This window comes from Varroa jacobsoni, unplaced genomic scaffold (genome assembly GCF_002532875.2).
Source record: "Varroa jacobsoni isolate VJ856 unplaced genomic scaffold, vjacob_1.0 scaffold_275, whole genome shotgun sequence".
NCBI classification, from domain to species: Eukaryota; Metazoa; Arthropoda; class Arachnida; order Mesostigmata; family Varroidae; genus Varroa; species Varroa jacobsoni.
The window spans coordinates 362,810-381,459 of record NW_019213177.1 but is presented as its reverse complement, the minus strand read 5'-3'; the positions used below and the strand labels follow the sequence as shown (position 1 = coordinate 381,459).

General features: G+C 38.7%; 2 protein-coding genes across 4 annotated transcripts in view; one reads left to right on the top strand and one right to left on the bottom strand.

Moving 5' to 3' along the window:
- The first annotated feature begins 188 nt into the window (after positions 1 to 188).
- LOC111258912 (uncharacterized) overlaps positions 189 to 18,650 on the top strand; it is a 51,591-nt gene continuing 33,129 nt past the window's right edge. The window contains exon 1 of one of the 2 annotated variants that reach the window (XM_022830491.2): positions 189 to 1,818. In XM_022830491.2, coding sequence (XP_022686226.1) covers positions 1,555 to 1,818 — 264 coding nt within the window. In that variant the 5' untranslated portion in view covers positions 189 to 1,554. Of the gene's footprint in view, positions 1,819 to 15,383; positions 16,114 to 18,650 lie in introns of those variants that run through there. The other variant, XM_022830492.2, reaches the window with a different exon arrangement.
- LOC111258914 (uncharacterized) lies at positions 8,172 to 13,344 on the bottom strand. 2 transcript variants are annotated; one of them, XM_022830499.1, is made up of 7 exons: positions 13,311 to 13,344; positions 11,611 to 11,816; positions 11,119 to 11,288; positions 10,852 to 10,965; positions 10,549 to 10,612; positions 9,531 to 9,606; positions 8,172 to 8,999 (listed from the first exon to the last, which is right to left on the bottom strand). In XM_022830499.1, the coding sequence occupies exons 1-7, from the start codon at positions 13,327 to 13,329 to the stop codon at positions 8,962 to 8,964; spliced, it is 687 nt and encodes a 228-aa protein (XP_022686234.1). In that variant the 5' UTR covers positions 13,330 to 13,344; the 3' UTR covers positions 8,172 to 8,961. The 2 variants fall into 2 exon arrangements, with proteins under 2 accessions (XP_022686234.1, XP_022686235.1); XM_022830500.2 differs by lacking the exon at positions 13,311 to 13,344 and adding an exon at positions 12,672 to 12,763.

The window sequence follows — 18,650 nt, the reverse complement described above, 5'->3', positions numbered from 1 at the left end:
AAATCTGATTAATTCAAAGCAAAACACCAGCGAAATGTGTGTTTTCTTATAATTTGCATACTTTTTGATTAACACAAAGTATTTTCGCTATAATATTTTGATTTTATTTGGAGTGCGCCTTACCTGCAGGCGAAAAGTCAACGCTCTGAATTCCGAACGACCAAGTGTCACAAACCTTGAATCCATGATCACTTAGACACGCCATTTTCCAAAGTGCCAAAGCAGTATTTAAAATGACTTAAATGCATCTAAAATATGCGAATGTAAAAGCTATATAGTTCCTATGAATGAGAAGAGTCGCTTTTTATATTTGGAATACACGGCTTAATTTTTGACAGCAAGTTGGTTTTTATTTTATGATTCAGAAGCTACAATTTGAATTGCCTATAGAAGAATATAATCTATCCAGTCGCCGACGATTAATTTTCGTTACCAAAAACTAAATGTATCCACTAACTATTCGATTGTAGCACAGCATACTGCCTACATGTATATGTGTCAATGCGACCCTACTAGGGTTTTGCTCTTGTTGATACGAGAGGCTGCATAATCTCCAGCGCGGCATCTAACTATCCGCACTTAGTCCCACGCTCTAGATGCTAGTAGGAACCATGCCTCCCAATGTCGTTTTTCCTGCTGGATCAATTATTCACGCACCTAAACCTCTGCAACGGGTCGCTTTGCTAGTATGGCCTATCCCGCTATTTTCTCTACGGTGCTGCTCTATTTCCGGCCCTTATACAGTGCTTCACAGCACTAACTCGTGATCGTCGGTAGCAAACGTTAGCGTCGTATACTAACTTCAGTTGACGTCCAGGATCAGACACCCTGTGCAGCCATCCAACGTGGCACCATTATGTGGTGCGGGCCCGCGAGAGAGTTACCCCACCGCCAAACAGCACCAGAACAGTAATCCAAAGATATCAATGCGACAAGGCAAACTAGCCTAACCGTATGGAGTATGGGGTTGGTGGACTCCAACAACTGGGTCTCGAAATGGGGTCATTTGTTTACCCTTTCCCATGGGTTGACGCGCGGTTTGTATGCGGTGGCTGGTAGAGCCGGTGCCGGCAGCTTTAGGATGACACCAACTAACTGCGATACTGAGACTAGTCGAGACGTTTGGTTAACTACCTTTTCCAACGTTTACAGGCTTGGCAATGATCTCCCGAAAACCATTAGTCCACAAGTACATGTTCGATCGGGCTACCGCTAGGGTTGCATCCACTCCAAGTGACCCTTTATCTAACTCATAGTGTGTTTCCACAAGGATAATCGTGGCATTTGTGAGTGAACTCATAGGTGGAGTCAATAAAAAATCAAAAGTGCGTCTTTGCGACTGTTGAGTCTCTTTTACAAACTTCAGTGACTGTTGACTCCCTTTTACAAACCTCAGTGACTGTTGGATTTCTTTGTAACGAAGTAACTCAAACAAACATTCAATCCTATAGTAAGCGAAAAATTACCAGCTGCAGCACTTTGGCACTAGCTTAGTGAAAAGGACTCTAGCGAAGTGTTTTGACGACTACGTGTCAGACGAGCATTTTGGGCAAGATGTCATCTGCAAAAGTAATGTCGGCCAACGTCTCAACCCTTGCTTTGCATCGCTTCAACCCACGAGATGCTGGATTCACAGGATCCTGGCGAGAGCTCCCATTGGCCGCGCAAGACATTTTACAGGCACGGGTCTTTGACGGACCCGGCGGCTATGTAAAGCACGACCTTATTTTCCCACGACCACCGCTTCAGGCTGTCGAAGACAACCTAAATAAATGGCATAAAAACATGGTGCAAGATCTTCAGAAGAACTGCGGACGTGTAAGTATTCACGTAAGACGCAATGCGATCTATTTCATAAAAGTACATATAAAGCGATTTACTTATACGATATAGATGAGTGTTGAAAATTGACTAAGCGGCCGATTGGTCATTCAGCATGACCTGAAAACTTTTCATTAGCGACTTCTCGCGTCCCATCAATATGTCGCAAATTGAGTAGACCTAATTTCCATACTATTGTTGGTCATATAGGTATATACCATAACGCAACTTGAATTCACTAGACTTCAGGATCATGGAAAGTTGGACTTGTCGAATTATGTGACATTTTAAATCCGAACTTAATCCCATCTATACCCAATCTTGTGAGAAACAATCAATTTCAGAACTCATATTAGAACAAAAATAGAAGCGCATATTCCCATCTGCAGCCATGCGCTCATGGAAAACGCACCGAGACTTCAAAAGCATAACGCGCAAAAAAAATTCTCTTTTTAAGCTGGCACTTTGCTATTATATAATATATATTGATTTAGCTTGACTTGATTTCTTACATGCCGATTTTATGATGCCGAACTAATACTTAGACTTATGTGAAACTGTGTTTGCTCCAATCACCTGCTAACTTCACACCTAACTCTGACTCAATAGACTCTGCGCAAGGCAGTCAGAACTTCGATCCCGGACAAAACTCAAACAACAGGACAAAAAAAGCTTCGTTTAATGTTACTTGGTGTAGTATCGTCAAAGAAATATTTATTTACCCAAGATTTACGATTAGAGATAAACTTCAATTTGATAATTCAAAGTCGTTTTCCCAAATATTTCCAACCAATATGGACAGCAAGCTGAACACCAGCGTAGATACCCTTGTAAACGTAAATGCGAACTGTAGGAATGCAGAAAGTCGCAGCGAATATTCATGAATGGATTCGCTCGAACATGCATTGCTATTGCATGCGCCAGAACCAAACGTCTCTAGCCAGACTCGAACTAGGAAGGAGGAATAAAAAAGAGGAATGAAAAAGAAATAAAAAAGAAGGAATAAACAATTTTATTATATTATATTTACTTTAGTTCCGATTAAACCCGATAATTTTATTGACTTTTTATAAATTGGAAGGCGTTATTAGGAGAAACCGTTAAAACGTTTCACATGCATGCAACTGAGAATTTCTCCCAACAGAAAACCTTTTGAATAAAATGGGTACAATAAACTTGCTAAAATTGACTGATCTAACTTTGACTGAACCGACAAAGGCTGCTGGAAGCACCGATTAGTCATAAACAATCTGTATTTTTCATTATGGCAATTACATCGGCTAAAGCCACTTGCACCACCTTAAAGTTCACAAGCGAATCGTGTACGTTAAGTAGTTGTCATGTGCCATTGTCTTGTAAATCTGGTTTTAGATTCACGACGAGTCAACCCATGTTAGCTTTGAAAATAAATTAACGCCGGTGGAACAGTGTGCGGAACCATCAGCTAACGATAATATAGAAAATCGATAGGAGCGGGGCGGGCATTTGAAATATCCGAAAGCATGGCTGTATACGCAGAACAAATAAGGGCATCACTTTTCAGACTATTTCCTCCATAACAAACCGAAGTCTTGAACAGAACCAGCGTTGGAACGATCTAATGGAAAAAAGGCAGCAACGCCTAGAAAATGGTATTCTCTCTGTATACTCTCAAGGAACTCTATCGTTAGTTAATGTAAGGGATACACTTATAGAAAGGTACATATAACGTTTAGACGATGCCTATTATGAGTAAATTCACTACTCACGTCTTTAGTAAAATAGCTAACACCCTAATAATCAAATAGGTTAAATAAGTCAGGTTGAAATGGATGATTATCTCTGACTGCAGCCGCATTCGTCCCGAAAGATTACGCAAGTAGAAACTAAACATATTTCAGTGATAATGAGACTTCGCAGATATGCACGAGGCCGTGTTCTTTGAATAAGCGAATAGACGGTATTGACCAATTTTAACTACATTTCAGTTCCAGATACATCTCGGAAGTGATTACCTGGCATATTTAGTAAAACGCATCCAATTATTTCAGTCTGTGAAATCCATGTGCGAGATAAGCATTTGTAAGATCTTCAGAGACGCAACAACGAACAGTGTACTAAAGGAAAGAAACGATAAATATAGCACGGTATATAAATAATCTCATTGCTTGTAAAGCAAAGCTTGAAGTGCGCACGTCCATTATGCAGGTATGATTATGCAGGTAGCTGTTAGTAATAGTTAGTAAATGCCAGGGTTGTAATTTCAGCCTTTATAGCTAAGTACTAGACAAACACGGTAGGACTCGAACCAGTGTAACAAGCCTTCAGAATACGTTAGATGAATATAGCAGATCTAATATTTACTGCGTCTTCCAAAATCACTACTAGTAGCAGTATTAGTATTGTACATGGCTAGTTCTCGAATTCGATTGAAATCTTAGTTCTTTCCGATTATTTCAAAAACAATGAGTTATAGGTAAATGGTTTTATCAGGAAAATTGTACGTCTTTTTAGTAGTGCTAAAAGGGGCTCGATCGTTTATCTAAAAAACCGATTAGACAGTGAGAACCTTATATATTTGGTTGCCATAAAGAATCCATAGCACCAACTTAGCATATCTATCAATTCAAAGTTTTCTTTTTTCGTTTTTCTAGAGCACTTCACAGAACCTTAAACAAGATACTCAATATGAGGTAATTATACAGAGTTTCGATCTCTAATATATCGCTTATCATTTAATGTAGTCGTACGCAAGGAAATCTAAATCATTTTGGTACCAGAGGATACGTCTCATAACGATACACGACTTTTAGACTAAAGGTATTTCACTCTAAGGTAATGCTCTCATTAGTATATGTTTGTGCAGTAAGGCATTACATAGCCCTGCTACCAATCTACAGTGAAAGATTTCTTAGAACAACCCCGTAGCGACAAGTAGCTGGCACCACGCAAAATAGAGGAGAATAAAAAAAATAGCCCAAGGTCGCATATAACTACTTATATCAACGGTATACACATTCGTACATGGTATCCACGGAGGTAGCCGAAATGCATTCGATCCAATTAGATGTAGATGATCGTAGTCCAATAATAGGTTCATCGATATTTTTCAGTCTACAGACACCGTACCGCTGTAACGATAAAAGCCCAACACAGTAAACTGGCACCGGCGAAATTATACGACACATTCATTCAGAGATGGTCGAACATATTAGTACACTGTCGTAAGAATCCTGGGATTGCTGCTACTGTAATGTATATATCTCCCATGGTTATATTACATGGATACAAAAAAAATGTTTCGCGCTCCATTGATCTGGAGAGATCAGGGACATCTGCATATACCTGCACAACTTCATAGTGTAACTCTCTCGTCGTCGTTCGCCCAATATACAGTCATGATGCGTACGTATAGACACGTTCTGTCCAGTAACGATCCTTTCTCCTGTTATGTATGGGATCGTGCAGCAAAATATTTCCCAAGGTTCCCTTATACTTGGCGTCGTTATCCAGCTTACAGCCAGTCCTTTTGCTTGGCTAAACTGTCTGAGCGCGTATACAGCAAGAGACTTAACGTAACGCCTCTATCTTATGCTGTACCTGCTTGCAGAGCCAGGTTGACATCACTGAATTTACAGATAGGGAGTTGCTACGTAGAAGCGTTTCAACGAAGCCCGTGATTTGCGTTTGGTTCAAGTCATTTCCATGAAATCTGGTTTCGTAGAGGGTATTCCCATCGAGCTCTGGTAGGGGCAGTGACTCAAATAGGGAAAGGGGTAGGGTGCAGCCAGTGTGGTTATCAAGTATTGGTGTTTCCGTAAAACCCAATTTGCAGTCCAACAAATAGGAATTGCAATGAATCCGTCGAAATTATGAAGAACCCCACCGATTTCTATCTATTCGTCCAGACTCCGTAACATCTGAACAATTTGTTGATTAAACACTGTTTAGCAAGTTCTGTGTGTGTAAAAAGTGGTGTATTAGTATTGAAAATTAGCGTTCGGTTTCTTTGTGGAAGTCTTATAGGATACCAGACAAAAAAACCTGCTTACCCGTTGAGACTGCACGTGGGTTATTGCTAGAATATTATTGCTTAAGCTAAAACAAAAAAGGAAATATAATTTTAGATCCATGCAAGATGGTCCAATTTGGTCCCTCGGTGAGCGTGTGGAGTCCAGAAGATGAACAAATGGCCTTTGTGCCGTGTGGTATTGTGTATAAACGGCCGCTTAAGACAGAAGTAAGTTCCGCGCATGCAACGATTACTTATTTTGTTACTTACCGTTGTTACAAACTGAGTGAGTTGTTCGCATCTAATAACAATGGTTTTCTTACTGCGAATAAAATCCATTACACCTAAAGACTATGGTAGGTTAAGCATTTTTTTCAATGTAAATAAAACATAGAGGTATGAAGTAAATTGCTAACTTCGATTGTACGATGCTTTTATTTCATTTCTACTATTTTATGAGTTCATAGTGATGACTTGTGAATATTTTAAGTATCTGAATGAAAAAAAAGCATGAAAGAATAATTATCCTAGTGTACACATATATGTAGAGAAGCAGATATTAAGTTTTACTTTCTATTCAAAAACTTAATATCTGCAAAGTACTTTTGCGCTCAAAACCTACTTTGAATAACCAATATCATTTCTAAATGAAATCCATAATATTTTTTTTTAATCTATTTGAGATAGTCCATTGGATATTTCAACGGTTAAGTTTTAACATGCCCCGTTTAATAACGGTTAATTTTTTCTTATTAAAGAGATGTTTTATAGTTTACAAAAAATCTTATTTTTCATATATATTGACTAGAGTAATTTGTTGCATTTTCTACATGGGCGTGCAGCAGACAGAAATGTGATTATCACCAATGTGCAAGAATTACAGGAGTTATCCTGTAGCTATCGGTCCTTGGCCTCAATCGCTGTGCGACCCTAGGAAACTTGGCCGGCCTGCTCGGTCAGTCTGTTAGGTTCCAACCGGATGCACTCAAAGCACGACGCCACTGATACACTCCGAGAGTCTCCTTCGGTTGGCCAAAACGACGCCCCAATCGAACCCCTCTTCGGTCCCCCCATCTGCTTGCCGTGTCGCTTGTTTAGTTCCATTGGTGCGTCTGTCTCCCCGAAAACAGGGAAAATGATTGTCGGTATTTAGCAAACGATCTGTATTTAACGTGTGTGTCTTTGGCGTACATCAGTCGCAGACAGAGCCATTATGACGAGATTTCCAACTCTTACTGTTATAGTTTTGTTTAGCCGACGTTCACTCATATAGGGCTACATTGCAAATAAAAACACTAGCAAATTCAATGGCCCATCAAAGAGAAAAACCTAAACGTCAGCGTAGTTAAAAGGGGTTCAAAATGTATGTTGTTGGCGAGATCTTCTCAAACTATATTGTGTTTTTGGAGACAGCGTCGTGTCATAACTAATATTTGAAGATTAACAAAATTAATAATTTTTGAAAGATCGAACCTATGACTTATCAGATCTTTATTGAAGGTTTTGCCGTATGCCAGGCCAGTATATTTTCCTCGATTTTTCATTTTAATAATTTTTGACGTCTAAATATATTGACACGTACTCTAAATTTCTGTATAGAAGATAACAATAGCCCACGCACTGTGAATGCTGTACAAAAAGCTGTCCTTGGCAATCAGTTGTCTACTAAATTAACTATTAAGTGACCTCTAAAGTTGGGAGCCAACGGTACGCTTGGATGCTACAGTTCGACTCGACCTTTATCTAGACGTACTTATCAGTTCATGAATAGCTTACAAAAACTAGGATTACTACATATCAGGATTATGAATAAACGGGATAGAGGTTTTGATTAGACTACAATAATAATAATCAAACAATTTGGCTGAAGCTATTTCTGTGAAATTACAAGACCACTTCTATCTATATAATCGTCCAGTTCATACTTCAATGCGGATCCAGTGTTACTTCATTTGTATAGATAGCAGCGCCCTCCATGGCCTTTAAGGGTAGTAATGTATAAAACTGACCTCATATCGTACTTGATGTGACCGCGTAGTGGCGCCACTTCATTGACTTCCACAGTTCTTAAATAACTTATATTTTAACCATTGGAAAAAAGTAATGGTAATAGTAATGATCCAAAATATATTGATCTCTTAATTAAATTGACTAGACATATTATCAAGTAAATATAACTATAATTGTAAGAGAATATAACCTGTTTGAACTAAGTTAGTGAATGAAAGTTAAGTGAATAAGATAAATCTGCAATTCAGCTGCTTGAGGGTCTTGAAAAATCTTTGTCAACGTTGGTTCTTGGAAAAAAACAGATGAAAATGGTCAAGCTAAGACTAAACTAAGGAAAGATATTTCAATATTTGCTTATTCAAGCAACTACAGGCTAAGCAAATGTATTTATTGTTTCATAAAACTGTACAGATGATTACCTCATATGTATGGCTTATCGCATTTATAAATCGATTCCTTATACTTTTCAATCGTCACTTTTACAACATAGTATCCGAACTGCCTGATTTTGTTGTCACTTCTACAGTATAGGGAATGTTATTCTCGTCCATGAAATAGAGCTGATGACCGATTTCTGGAGCACCTCAAATCTGTGAAAATTGTTTCTATAATTCAGACGTTTCAGTACTGTTATTCATATTGAATATGTGCACATAACACAGATACTCGACACCTTACTTTAGATATGAACAACATCTGCCACGGCCCAAATATTCAGTGCTTTCAGCGAAAATAGGTCAAGATAATTTCGTCAAATATAAATACAAATAAACTAACCGAACATTCCAAAACAATACCACTAATGTTTGATATATACATATGCCTACTGGGTCGTATGATATTGTGATACTGTAGGCCTCTTCGTGACGAACATTTTGAGGTCTCATCCTTTCACTTCACCTCATAAATCACTATAAGGTGGTTAAGGAGACACGAAAAAACTACTATATATGATTACAAGGGAGATATAGCCTTAGCGAGTTTCGGTCCCCAGTCGTTTAACCGAGAGCATCTTCACAGGCTTCAATTTTAGGTTTTTTTTCATAGTTCTCTAAAACAGGCTGTCTTGTCAAGGTTCTCGTCGATATCAGCTGATGTCTGCCGGTGCGCCAAAACATAGACATTTGCAAAACTGCATATCATTTCACCTTTTTCTTAGATCCTGCCGGAAAGGCACCTGCCGAGTATACAATTTAGCGTTGTTTCTCAATTAGGACAGATATTTCCTTAATATTGAATTATGTAAGTGAATCATCATTAATTAATTATATTCACTAGTGAGATCGGAGTTGACCTGCAGCTGATTACTTTGAAACGATGACTACAAAATGTAGATTTGTGTTGTGACATGTGCTTAATATTTGTTGTCTCGAATGCGGCGTCCTCAAAAAATCAACAAAGCTTTCTTACATAAAGAAAGTTGGCTTGGAGCAGTTAGTACCATGACGCACAGTAATCGAGAAGAAGAAAATATAAATAATAATACAGCTGACACAAACGGTGACGTGTAGGCGAAAAAAATAATGTGGAAAGATTGCGATTTTTTTTTTATTAATATCCTGAATATATCCATGGTGTAAGATAATCGCCAAAAGCAAAGACAAGCATTTTTGCTGCCCCTGGTAATGCAAAACCCTCTAATAGCCTCGTTAATAGTCAATCATCGACTAACTCGTTTACTTAAATAATGCGGCCAAGAGATACTAACTTTGCTTGTTCAACGGGGTAGCAGCAATTCTAGATCTTGAAGGTGCGCGATTCTGTCGTAAGGTCGAAGCGTTCACCTGGAATAGAAGCAAAGGACGACACGATTAGTATTATCTTTTTTATTAACTTAATAGGTATTATTATATAGTATAGATGGGTCAGTAATTCGTAGTCAATCCAAACAATCGCGAAACAATTGTTTTGCTTCTGCTTTTAAGTTTTGTGAACTGATCAAGTTTTGACGATAAATGAAAACAGCTTTTTAAAAACACCAAGTCATATATTTAGAGTCGAACTTGGCTTCCATATATATAGGACTACATAATCTGAAACTCAGGAGGCGCAGGATTCCTTATTGTACGGCTGTGTATTTTGTGTAAACGTTGATACACACACTGAAAATTATTCGAGTCATCCAACCCGTCTAGGTTAACTCAGTATATTATAGATGGACGTCTCGAGATATTTTCCAGTTTGCCAGCAATTCCTGATTACCCTGCATGTACCACAAATCATATAAAACTTGGGTAGAGGATGAATTTATTCCTTGTCCTATATTCATGTTAATTGTAGTTAAATCTCTAAAACGAAAATACTTGTGATCCTCATGACAAAATGCAGGGGTACCTCTTCAATGCCTTAGTTTAATTGCCCTCTAAATCGCACGTAGAAAGCGTTCTGTATTCGCTACCAAAGTAACGTTGTTGGCTTGTTTAATTTTGGGCTTTCAATAAAGCGACCAAATATGTTGGCAAAAATATTCGAAATGAAAGTACATAGGCCTTGTGTAGATCTAGTCGGTAATCAGCACAGGTAGTCACTCCGTGGAATCATATCTCATGATGTATATATGTGACACACGATTTCTTGACATCTTGGAATGAAGGCTGTCTTGTATTGTATGCTGACTTCTAATGGAAGTGGCATATTCTACCACTACCAGATTAATTAGTAAACCACGCAGAAAAATAATTCTAATGTATCTTCAAAACGGGACCGAACAGCCATGTATATGTTACCTTCGCTGATCTTGTAGAAGTGTTTGATGCCTTCGTCCTTGCTGTTGTGCGATTGAGTGACGCGCTGAAATTTTTTAAATACAAGGTGATTAGGTAATTTTAACACTCTAAAAAAAACGCTTGGTGTTTTTATAAAAGCTTTTCCAAAACTTCTTTCTATATGTAAGTTAAAAAGCGGCTCTATAAGAACAAGTTTTTAAAACCTCAGAGGATATCACGATTCTAAACTGAATTTAATGTGAGCTTGCCACCAAATATAGAGTAGATAAAAAAATTTCAAAGTGTGTACACTATTCCTATCACCTTGTCTTTAGAATTTTGCGTAAGTTTCCTGGAATAGCGTTATTTTTCCTATCAGGGCTTCGATTTTCATAACTTTTCATTGATTCTTCCAAAGCTGCAGCAAATGGTTCAGGACTGAAAAAGAAACAGACACTCATTACAAGACTTTCTCGCTGAATAATGGCTTGGATGTATACAGGTTGCTTGAAGAAAAGTCATTATTTATAAATATGAGTACAGCTAACATCACAATTAATCCGACAGATGTTTTATCTACCTAATACGTACTTCGTAGCGAGAACCCCGAAGTCGCCAAGAGCGTCCATTGGCAGTTTGTCTGCGTCATCCCGAAGAATATAGAGAATGCGTTGCAGCGCTGCTGTTCGATCCTGAAGGACTTTCAGAGCCCGAGCTTGCTCCTCTGCGATCTTTGGGAGCGATTCGATCACCTCTTCGAGCTGTGTAACAAGAAACAATAGGAGAAGAAACAACGACGTACGAAAGCATGGGTAAACGAAAGTGGCGAAAAAGAAATCATACCTGTGTTTTTTTAGGTCTCTTTCGCACTCTACCCAAAAATAGAAAATCCTATGGTCATATTTGTTTCACACATGAAATCGGTCTCGTATTGATTTAAATGAACCAGAAAATCGAAGAAGTTCAACGAGTAAATCTTGCCAGTACATGTATTTCAATGCAATACATTCAATTCAGTATTATTACAGTTATGATTCTTGTTTAATTTAATCTGAGGTTTAGCATTTTGGTCGCAATACAAACATGTTCGATGGCAGTGGTTTTGGCTTTACCACGAAGCTTGCTGAAGTCGAGTGCCTCTGAAGCAGCTCGGGCTTTGCTCTCTGGTTTATTTACTTTTAGATGACCGGAGTTTGGTACTGTCGACGGACGGAGCACCGACATATCTAACATGGTCAGCTCAGGCCCCCGAGGCATCCTGCTAATCTTTTTTAAACTTCCGTTTTTCACTGTGTAAGAAATTCATTAAACTTAGTAAATATTGCGAAAAATAGCAGCATCTATAAAGTAATCATGTTTTCGTTAAGACACGTTTTTTAGTCAAATAATACCACTTGCTAAATGATTTGGCCTAATCTCAGGCTAGCAAACATTTTAGACGAAATAATAGTGAATATTTTTTAACTCATTCTGCTGACGTTGTCTACATAATCATGAATGAAAAATTGTAGTACTAGTATTTTTCAAGGTTGTACGGAAATCGACTTTGTGCTGGAAGGTCTTATATGAATAGAAACGTCTAGGCTTTCACAGAACGGATTACCTATCAGGGCTCCAGGTGAGCAGAATTTAACTAATTAGTATAATGTTTTTCTTGAAAGTTGCTGATCATATTCAAAAATGACGCTCATAGTTTCTGCTTAAAGTACTATTCTATCGTGTGTACAATAACATGCGCATAGCTATATAACGAGATAACGGTCGGCATATTGGAACGTCTTCGTGTTCAAGCTAGTGTCCTCTGCTAAAACTAGTATGAATTTAGACAAGAGTGGCTTCCCATTGAGTCCAGCCACCGGACCAAACAAGCACAGTTTATATCTGTGTGCAGTGTTGAACATAAATTACACTTCTTAACAGTTATCATTTTTCGGTTATTAGAACTACATAGGATAATCGTTAATCATTTGTGGGCTGTCTCCAGCAGCACCTATCCAACCCTTCTGCTGAAGATAGCCGTTGGAAGAGCAACAGGCTAATAACTGTCGTATTCAAATTCTTCCAAAATGATTTTGTCTCAGCCATCACTCGCTCAGACGAATCTAATTAAATCACGTTTTGTACAAATTTACGCGTAGACTTACAACAACCGGTTTCGACTAAACTCAACAAAATAAGGACAAACACACTGAAAATTTGTTACAGAACAAACTGACATAACTGAACGAGCAGCCGCCAAAAATTAATAAACACATTAAGAGCAGACGACATTAGATAAAATTACCCGGGAAAACTTAAGTGGTAGCTGCTTGTTGCAGGCACGCTCACGCAACACAGTGTCTTTATCATATATATCTGTTGAATATGTTCCGCCACGTATTAACTTTACAAATAAACAGTGCATGGTAGCCATCGAGGCAAAATGTTAGGTAGTTAACTTCTGTTCAGTGGAACAAATCGCTTGGGTCATTGTATTTACCGTCGAAAAGCATTCTTTGCAAACATATACTTGCTTCGAATATTTCGTAAACTGGTTAGTTTAACGCGGAAGACCGACTGTTTTTTGGAAGCCAAATTCTTTTTAATGGTGATAATTTTACAAAATATCGCCGCAATTTTCATTATTTCAGAAACCAAGAATGATCAAGTTTGTCCACACCGTAAATCATGAGATGATGAGGCAAGAACCCAATCTCTTCATATATGTGATTTCACACATTAATTTTCTGCCAGCTAACAAATTTACGTAAAATAAAGTTTCCAACTGTTATTTTAGTACTTACCTTGCGGCAAAACATTCATGCAAAGTACGCTCTATATATCGGCTGTTAGTGTTACTAGCTTTTTACTATTTATTGGTTCGTGTTTAGAAATGTGAGTGTACTACTGATCGTGGTCAGCACATATTAAGATAGCAAGGTATGGCTACGAGAAACTTCCGAGCGAGAAACGCGGTTGGGGTTTTTGGGCGGTTACGGTTTTATATTGGTTCGTCTATTATTGAAATTAAGTTGTTTAAATGAAGGCGCAGCGAAGTAAGGGAAAAGTTGATCAAAAGCGTAATGTTTAGTCGCGTGCCAACAAAATTCTATCCACCCTGTCTCTGTTCATGTTTATTGTTCTTTGTCAGGTATCTACATGGTCAGATCTATATCGACGACCGTCCGGCTTCTTCATTTATATTGTAATCCGTTCGAATCAATGCATCGACGCACAATGCTCCACTGATCCATGATTCAATTTGCGCGGTTTGATCTTTCATGGTATACAGTATGCTTTCGGAACGTAACGTCACACTTAATTACAACGTTAGCGCGGCTAACTGGTAAGCATCAGGTGTCCCGTCGCTGTTCATATCGTGTATCATTGAACAGCAGTGTAGATGTGTGTTCTATGTATACACAATCATTTTGGATAACCTGCTGCATTTGCTATGGAATATACCATCAAATCACTCACATAATTCGAGTCAGGGGCATGAAACCGATTTACCTCAAAGATTGATCTAAATCTATGGCTTATCCCCAAAAGCCAGAAGCTATCTACCAATTTTACGTCCTAGCCTTGGTGGCTATAGCAGTGTACAACTAAACAAAGTGATATACACAAATTCGTTGCAAGCCATAAATGACTTCGGAAGCCGTGGCTAAGTAATTTATTTATTAATATGATCTGAATAAAACAGTGATAAAGCGCGCATTACAGAGTCAACAAAAGTGGCGTTTATAGATAGAGCCGTACTTTTTCTTCTCTTTTTAGTAAACTAATAGAAAAGTCTTTCTGGCACTTTTTGTGAGCCCGACTCAATACGTCTTATTGTCGCTAACATTTTAGCTTTGTCATTCTGGATGCTGTAAGGGTCGGTTTGAATGCTTTGTTGTACTTAATTAAAATCAGTTGAGATCGTGGGAAACTTCGTCCTCGAGAGCGAGAAGACTATTTCTGAAGAGTTCCAAGCTCGATGTCCGATTTCCGTATATCCATCTTGCGGGAAAGGACAACTGTGCGTTTTTCAAAATTCAGCTGCAGTAAAGCCTCGACTAATAAGCCTTTTATTTGCAAAGCCGAAGCAGCTTCCATTCTATGTTTAAGTATTCCTGTTACGCGGTTACTAAAAACCCATTACTTCTGATAAATTATCTGCAACTTGTCATTCACTTGTTGTTATCAGACGTAATCACCATGGTCAACTGCATGTTACTTTAACTAGCTAATTCTCGTACATTGCTTGTGTTGATATGCCCTCGTTCGGTACGACATGTACACGTTCCTCTTCTGTGAGCTCTGAAATACATTTCAAATCTGATGGCCCTAGCTCATAGAATCCACCGTAGAAATTTCTACAATTCGAGGTATCGAGTTGGAAATAGATGAAACGATAGAACAATGATTGTAAAGAATGACTAATAAAAAGGGTTTTTTACAAGGGCAATACGATCTCCTGTGTCCACTCATCCTTCTTCGTCACCCTATTACGAAAGGTCTTCATCTTTGTATGCTTTCAAACGTCCGGGAAATGAAACTAACACCGAATGGTGCCGAGGGGCGGGACAGAAGGTAGTCTGGCGTTTGGCAGTCACGTCGCGGGCGTGGCGGAATGAGCTAACTCGTTAGCTAGCTTACTATCGATGCCGCAAAACCGACTCGTTCTACGTCCATGCGTAGTCCGTTCTACCCTGGTCACGCAGTTAGAACTTCTCTTCAAAGATTGTTTTGCACCGGGAAGGCCACTACTCCCTCGTTTCCGCTCTCCACAGGTCAGGCTGAGCATAACGTGTCCGCTCCTGCTATTGCTATCCGCCTGCAGTATTTGGTAGCACTATAGGGAGTGCCACGGCGCTTCGGTACCTACCGCAGTATAAGCCGAGTTAGTAGCCATATTGTGGGCACTCACGTCTGCAGGCTCATTCCAACCGGTCCTTTCATTGAGGTACGGCTATGCTCCTCTACGTGTTGCTTTACGTGCTGTGTTCTGGATCACAAAAGACATCCGTCCTTCCAACCTTCGCGAGCATTTTCACGAAGGGCAAATTTCCGTCAAGACGGGCACCGGTTGAAGCAGGATTTCTTTATCACGTTTTTCGATTTCGCGGAGCTTAGCTAGGAACTCTCAGCATGACCGCACGATAAGCGCCGACATTATTGGCAAGGTTTCATAAGTGTCGATTTAATGAGTGTAAATCGTAAAGTGGTTCTCTGCTTCTGTCAGAGGTTGAAAGCTTCAAGAAAAATTTTATTGCAATCTTTAGACGCTTATTAAACGAGACACAGTTCATATGGTTAGCCGTTTCGCAAGGACGCCTCAAAAGCTTTTTGCCTAGTAAATAGATGGATAGATATTACAGAGTAGGATACAATAAACACAGTGAATACTGCACCGTTTGTCGAAACGACTGGCGTTGTGAGCAGAAACGTGATTGTTACCGAAAAAAGTTGTAGAGAGGCTACATCTGAAAGATGAATCTAACGGATTGTTAAAAGACTATCGTCGTATCGAAAAACACCTTTCAATTAATCAGGGTTCCGGAATCCCCCGATCGCCAGATTTGAGTGGAAAACAACTATTAAAACCATCTTTGTTTTCTGGTAAGTGGATCTGGCAAGCAAGTAATTAGACACAAGGACTTGGCCTGGAACTGAACGTCTATTGGATGCTGGCGTTTAACATATGATCACACACATTAAACATTATATACATAATTAAGTTACTAACTACAGTCACAAGTATGGGGTAAACGCTACTCACTTGTAACTATGCTATAACGCATATTCTAGCTCCGTTTTTGAGGTGAAAGAACGACTTCATACGTGAACTAACATCATAAACTGTTTGTGTTCCGGTAGTTATTTAATTTATAAAGGCTATGAAATTTCAAAATTGAGTCTGTGGTAGATAACCTGTCAAAGAATTCCCGATATAGCTGGATATTTTCTTTTTTTTTTTTTTTTGTTTTTATCTACAGCCATGTAAGAATGAGCAATTCATTAATGAAACTTCTGACTTCAAGGTGAGCCTTTCCTCGATGTTAGTGGCATGGGCTGGCAATAATAATCCCTTCATTATTAAAATATGAGACAAAATATTTATGAAATGTTTATTTAAATTTAAGTAGACGGCGTTAGAAAATCACTTAAAATATGATATGTCATTTTATTGCTCGTCAGATTCCGTGGGTTGCAGTCACCAAATATCCATTTATCAAGCTTCGTTATGGTAATTTTTGCCATTGAATGTTATTGGATATTGCTTTTTAATAAGCCGCTAAGTGTCAATCGCTTTACCAACCACGTATGCACTATGTGAGATCATTGATGCGCAATATCTACACCCAAAGTATGAGAATAAAAGTCCTTTCAATAATTTTTTAAGCAAATATTTTTTACGAGATCTAAAACCAAAAGTAGTAGCATTTTTGGCACATGTATCATCATATCAGCCTAACTTCTTGTCATTAAATTCAGCCCCACTTCGATAATCTACGCATCTATGAGAAATATGTTTCTTGTTCACATATTTTTATAAGCCAAATACAAAGCAGCTAAGCTATAGTGCATCTGCAGGGGTATAGGTCACTTGAAGGTATTGCCTATTTGTGCTAGTCAACCCATACGCGAGTGACTTTTCGCATGAAACCCACTTCTAGCAAAGCAATCTCCCGCATCGCTCCAATTCAATGGACGCCGGCAATGGGCCGGCTACAAGAATCGGCTGGGATCATCAAACCATATCTTTTTTTACCATATTCATATCGAATTTGACGTAGCATACGGCGTACTTTACATACAACTGCACACTATGTAAGTACAGCGATTCTCAATATGTAAATCGGGCTCCTCGATTGTGTGTCGAGCTTGTATATTACCTATGGTTGAAATTGCCTCACAGTGGTGATTTCTAAAATATCGTATACACACCTTCAGCATACTATAATGATATTTTCCGTACGCATTCGAAATAAATCCCGTTACTCCTCTAAACTTTGCTCTCTTCGAAAAACGACTCTAAACAGAGCGATTTGAAGTACTGCCACTTAATCGATTCGACATTTTCAAAAAATCTCGTTTTTCTTAATTCACTTAACCAATATACAATATTTTATAATCCCTAATTTTTTTTTTGAAAAAGTAGATCTTCAAAAAGTGTATGTTCGCATCAAGTCTCGATTTTTTTTTAATTTTTGAAAAAATCAATTAAAATCAAACCAGTCACGATTTATGGGAAAAACGTCGAAGAACGTCTCTTGGATCATTATTTCAAGCGCAGTGAAGCCATTTTAACCAAGGAGAATCTAATTAGAAACTAGCACGTATACAATTAGTGTTTTCTGTACGGCTGAGGCAGTAACAACGCTTGTATCACTGGCTAAGCTTTGGAGAAGTCGCGGGTCCAAAACCGGACATTTGTGCAAAGCATTTTTGACGGCGATCATTTCAGCAAATTATTTATTTGGTTGCGAGTCGCATATCTGTTGGCAAGCAATCTTCCCGGAGTAGGAGTGAGCTCAGTCCACTATAGGTACAGGCATAAATGATATGGGGGAAGAATGTAAAGTTGAATATGAAGATGACAAGAAATGCTGTCAATAATATTGCGAACGATAGCCGAGGGACACATATAAAGGTGACGAGATATGGTTTTATAGCACCGAATGGTCAATATGGTGGTGCCCGCGACGGTCTAGCGGCAACGTGTGTGCTTACTGAATGTAAGATCGTGTGAATCTTAGGCTCGACAGATTTGTTTCATGCTCTCTCTAATGCCATGACCACGTAGATCCAGAACTGAAAACTGAAACATCGTATTGCTATTCTGTAGGTAGGTAGCTGCGGACCAGTTGAACCTTACCTGCAGATTTCCTCTATCGACGATTACCGATAAAATTTCTGTGCTTGAACTTTTGCGAGACCATAAAAGCCTACGCGACAATATGTCTACTTAAAAGCAGATGGAGATCGGTTTCGAAGCTGGATGGTTGCAGTAAGAGATTTAGTCACAATGCAGGATAAATGGTAAAACACTGTTACAGTTGTTTACTCTGCAACCGTTACAACTGTTATCAAGGAAAATTGTAATTGAGGTATAAGTGATTCGCTCTCAAAGTACTTCTAGCTATAAGCATTAC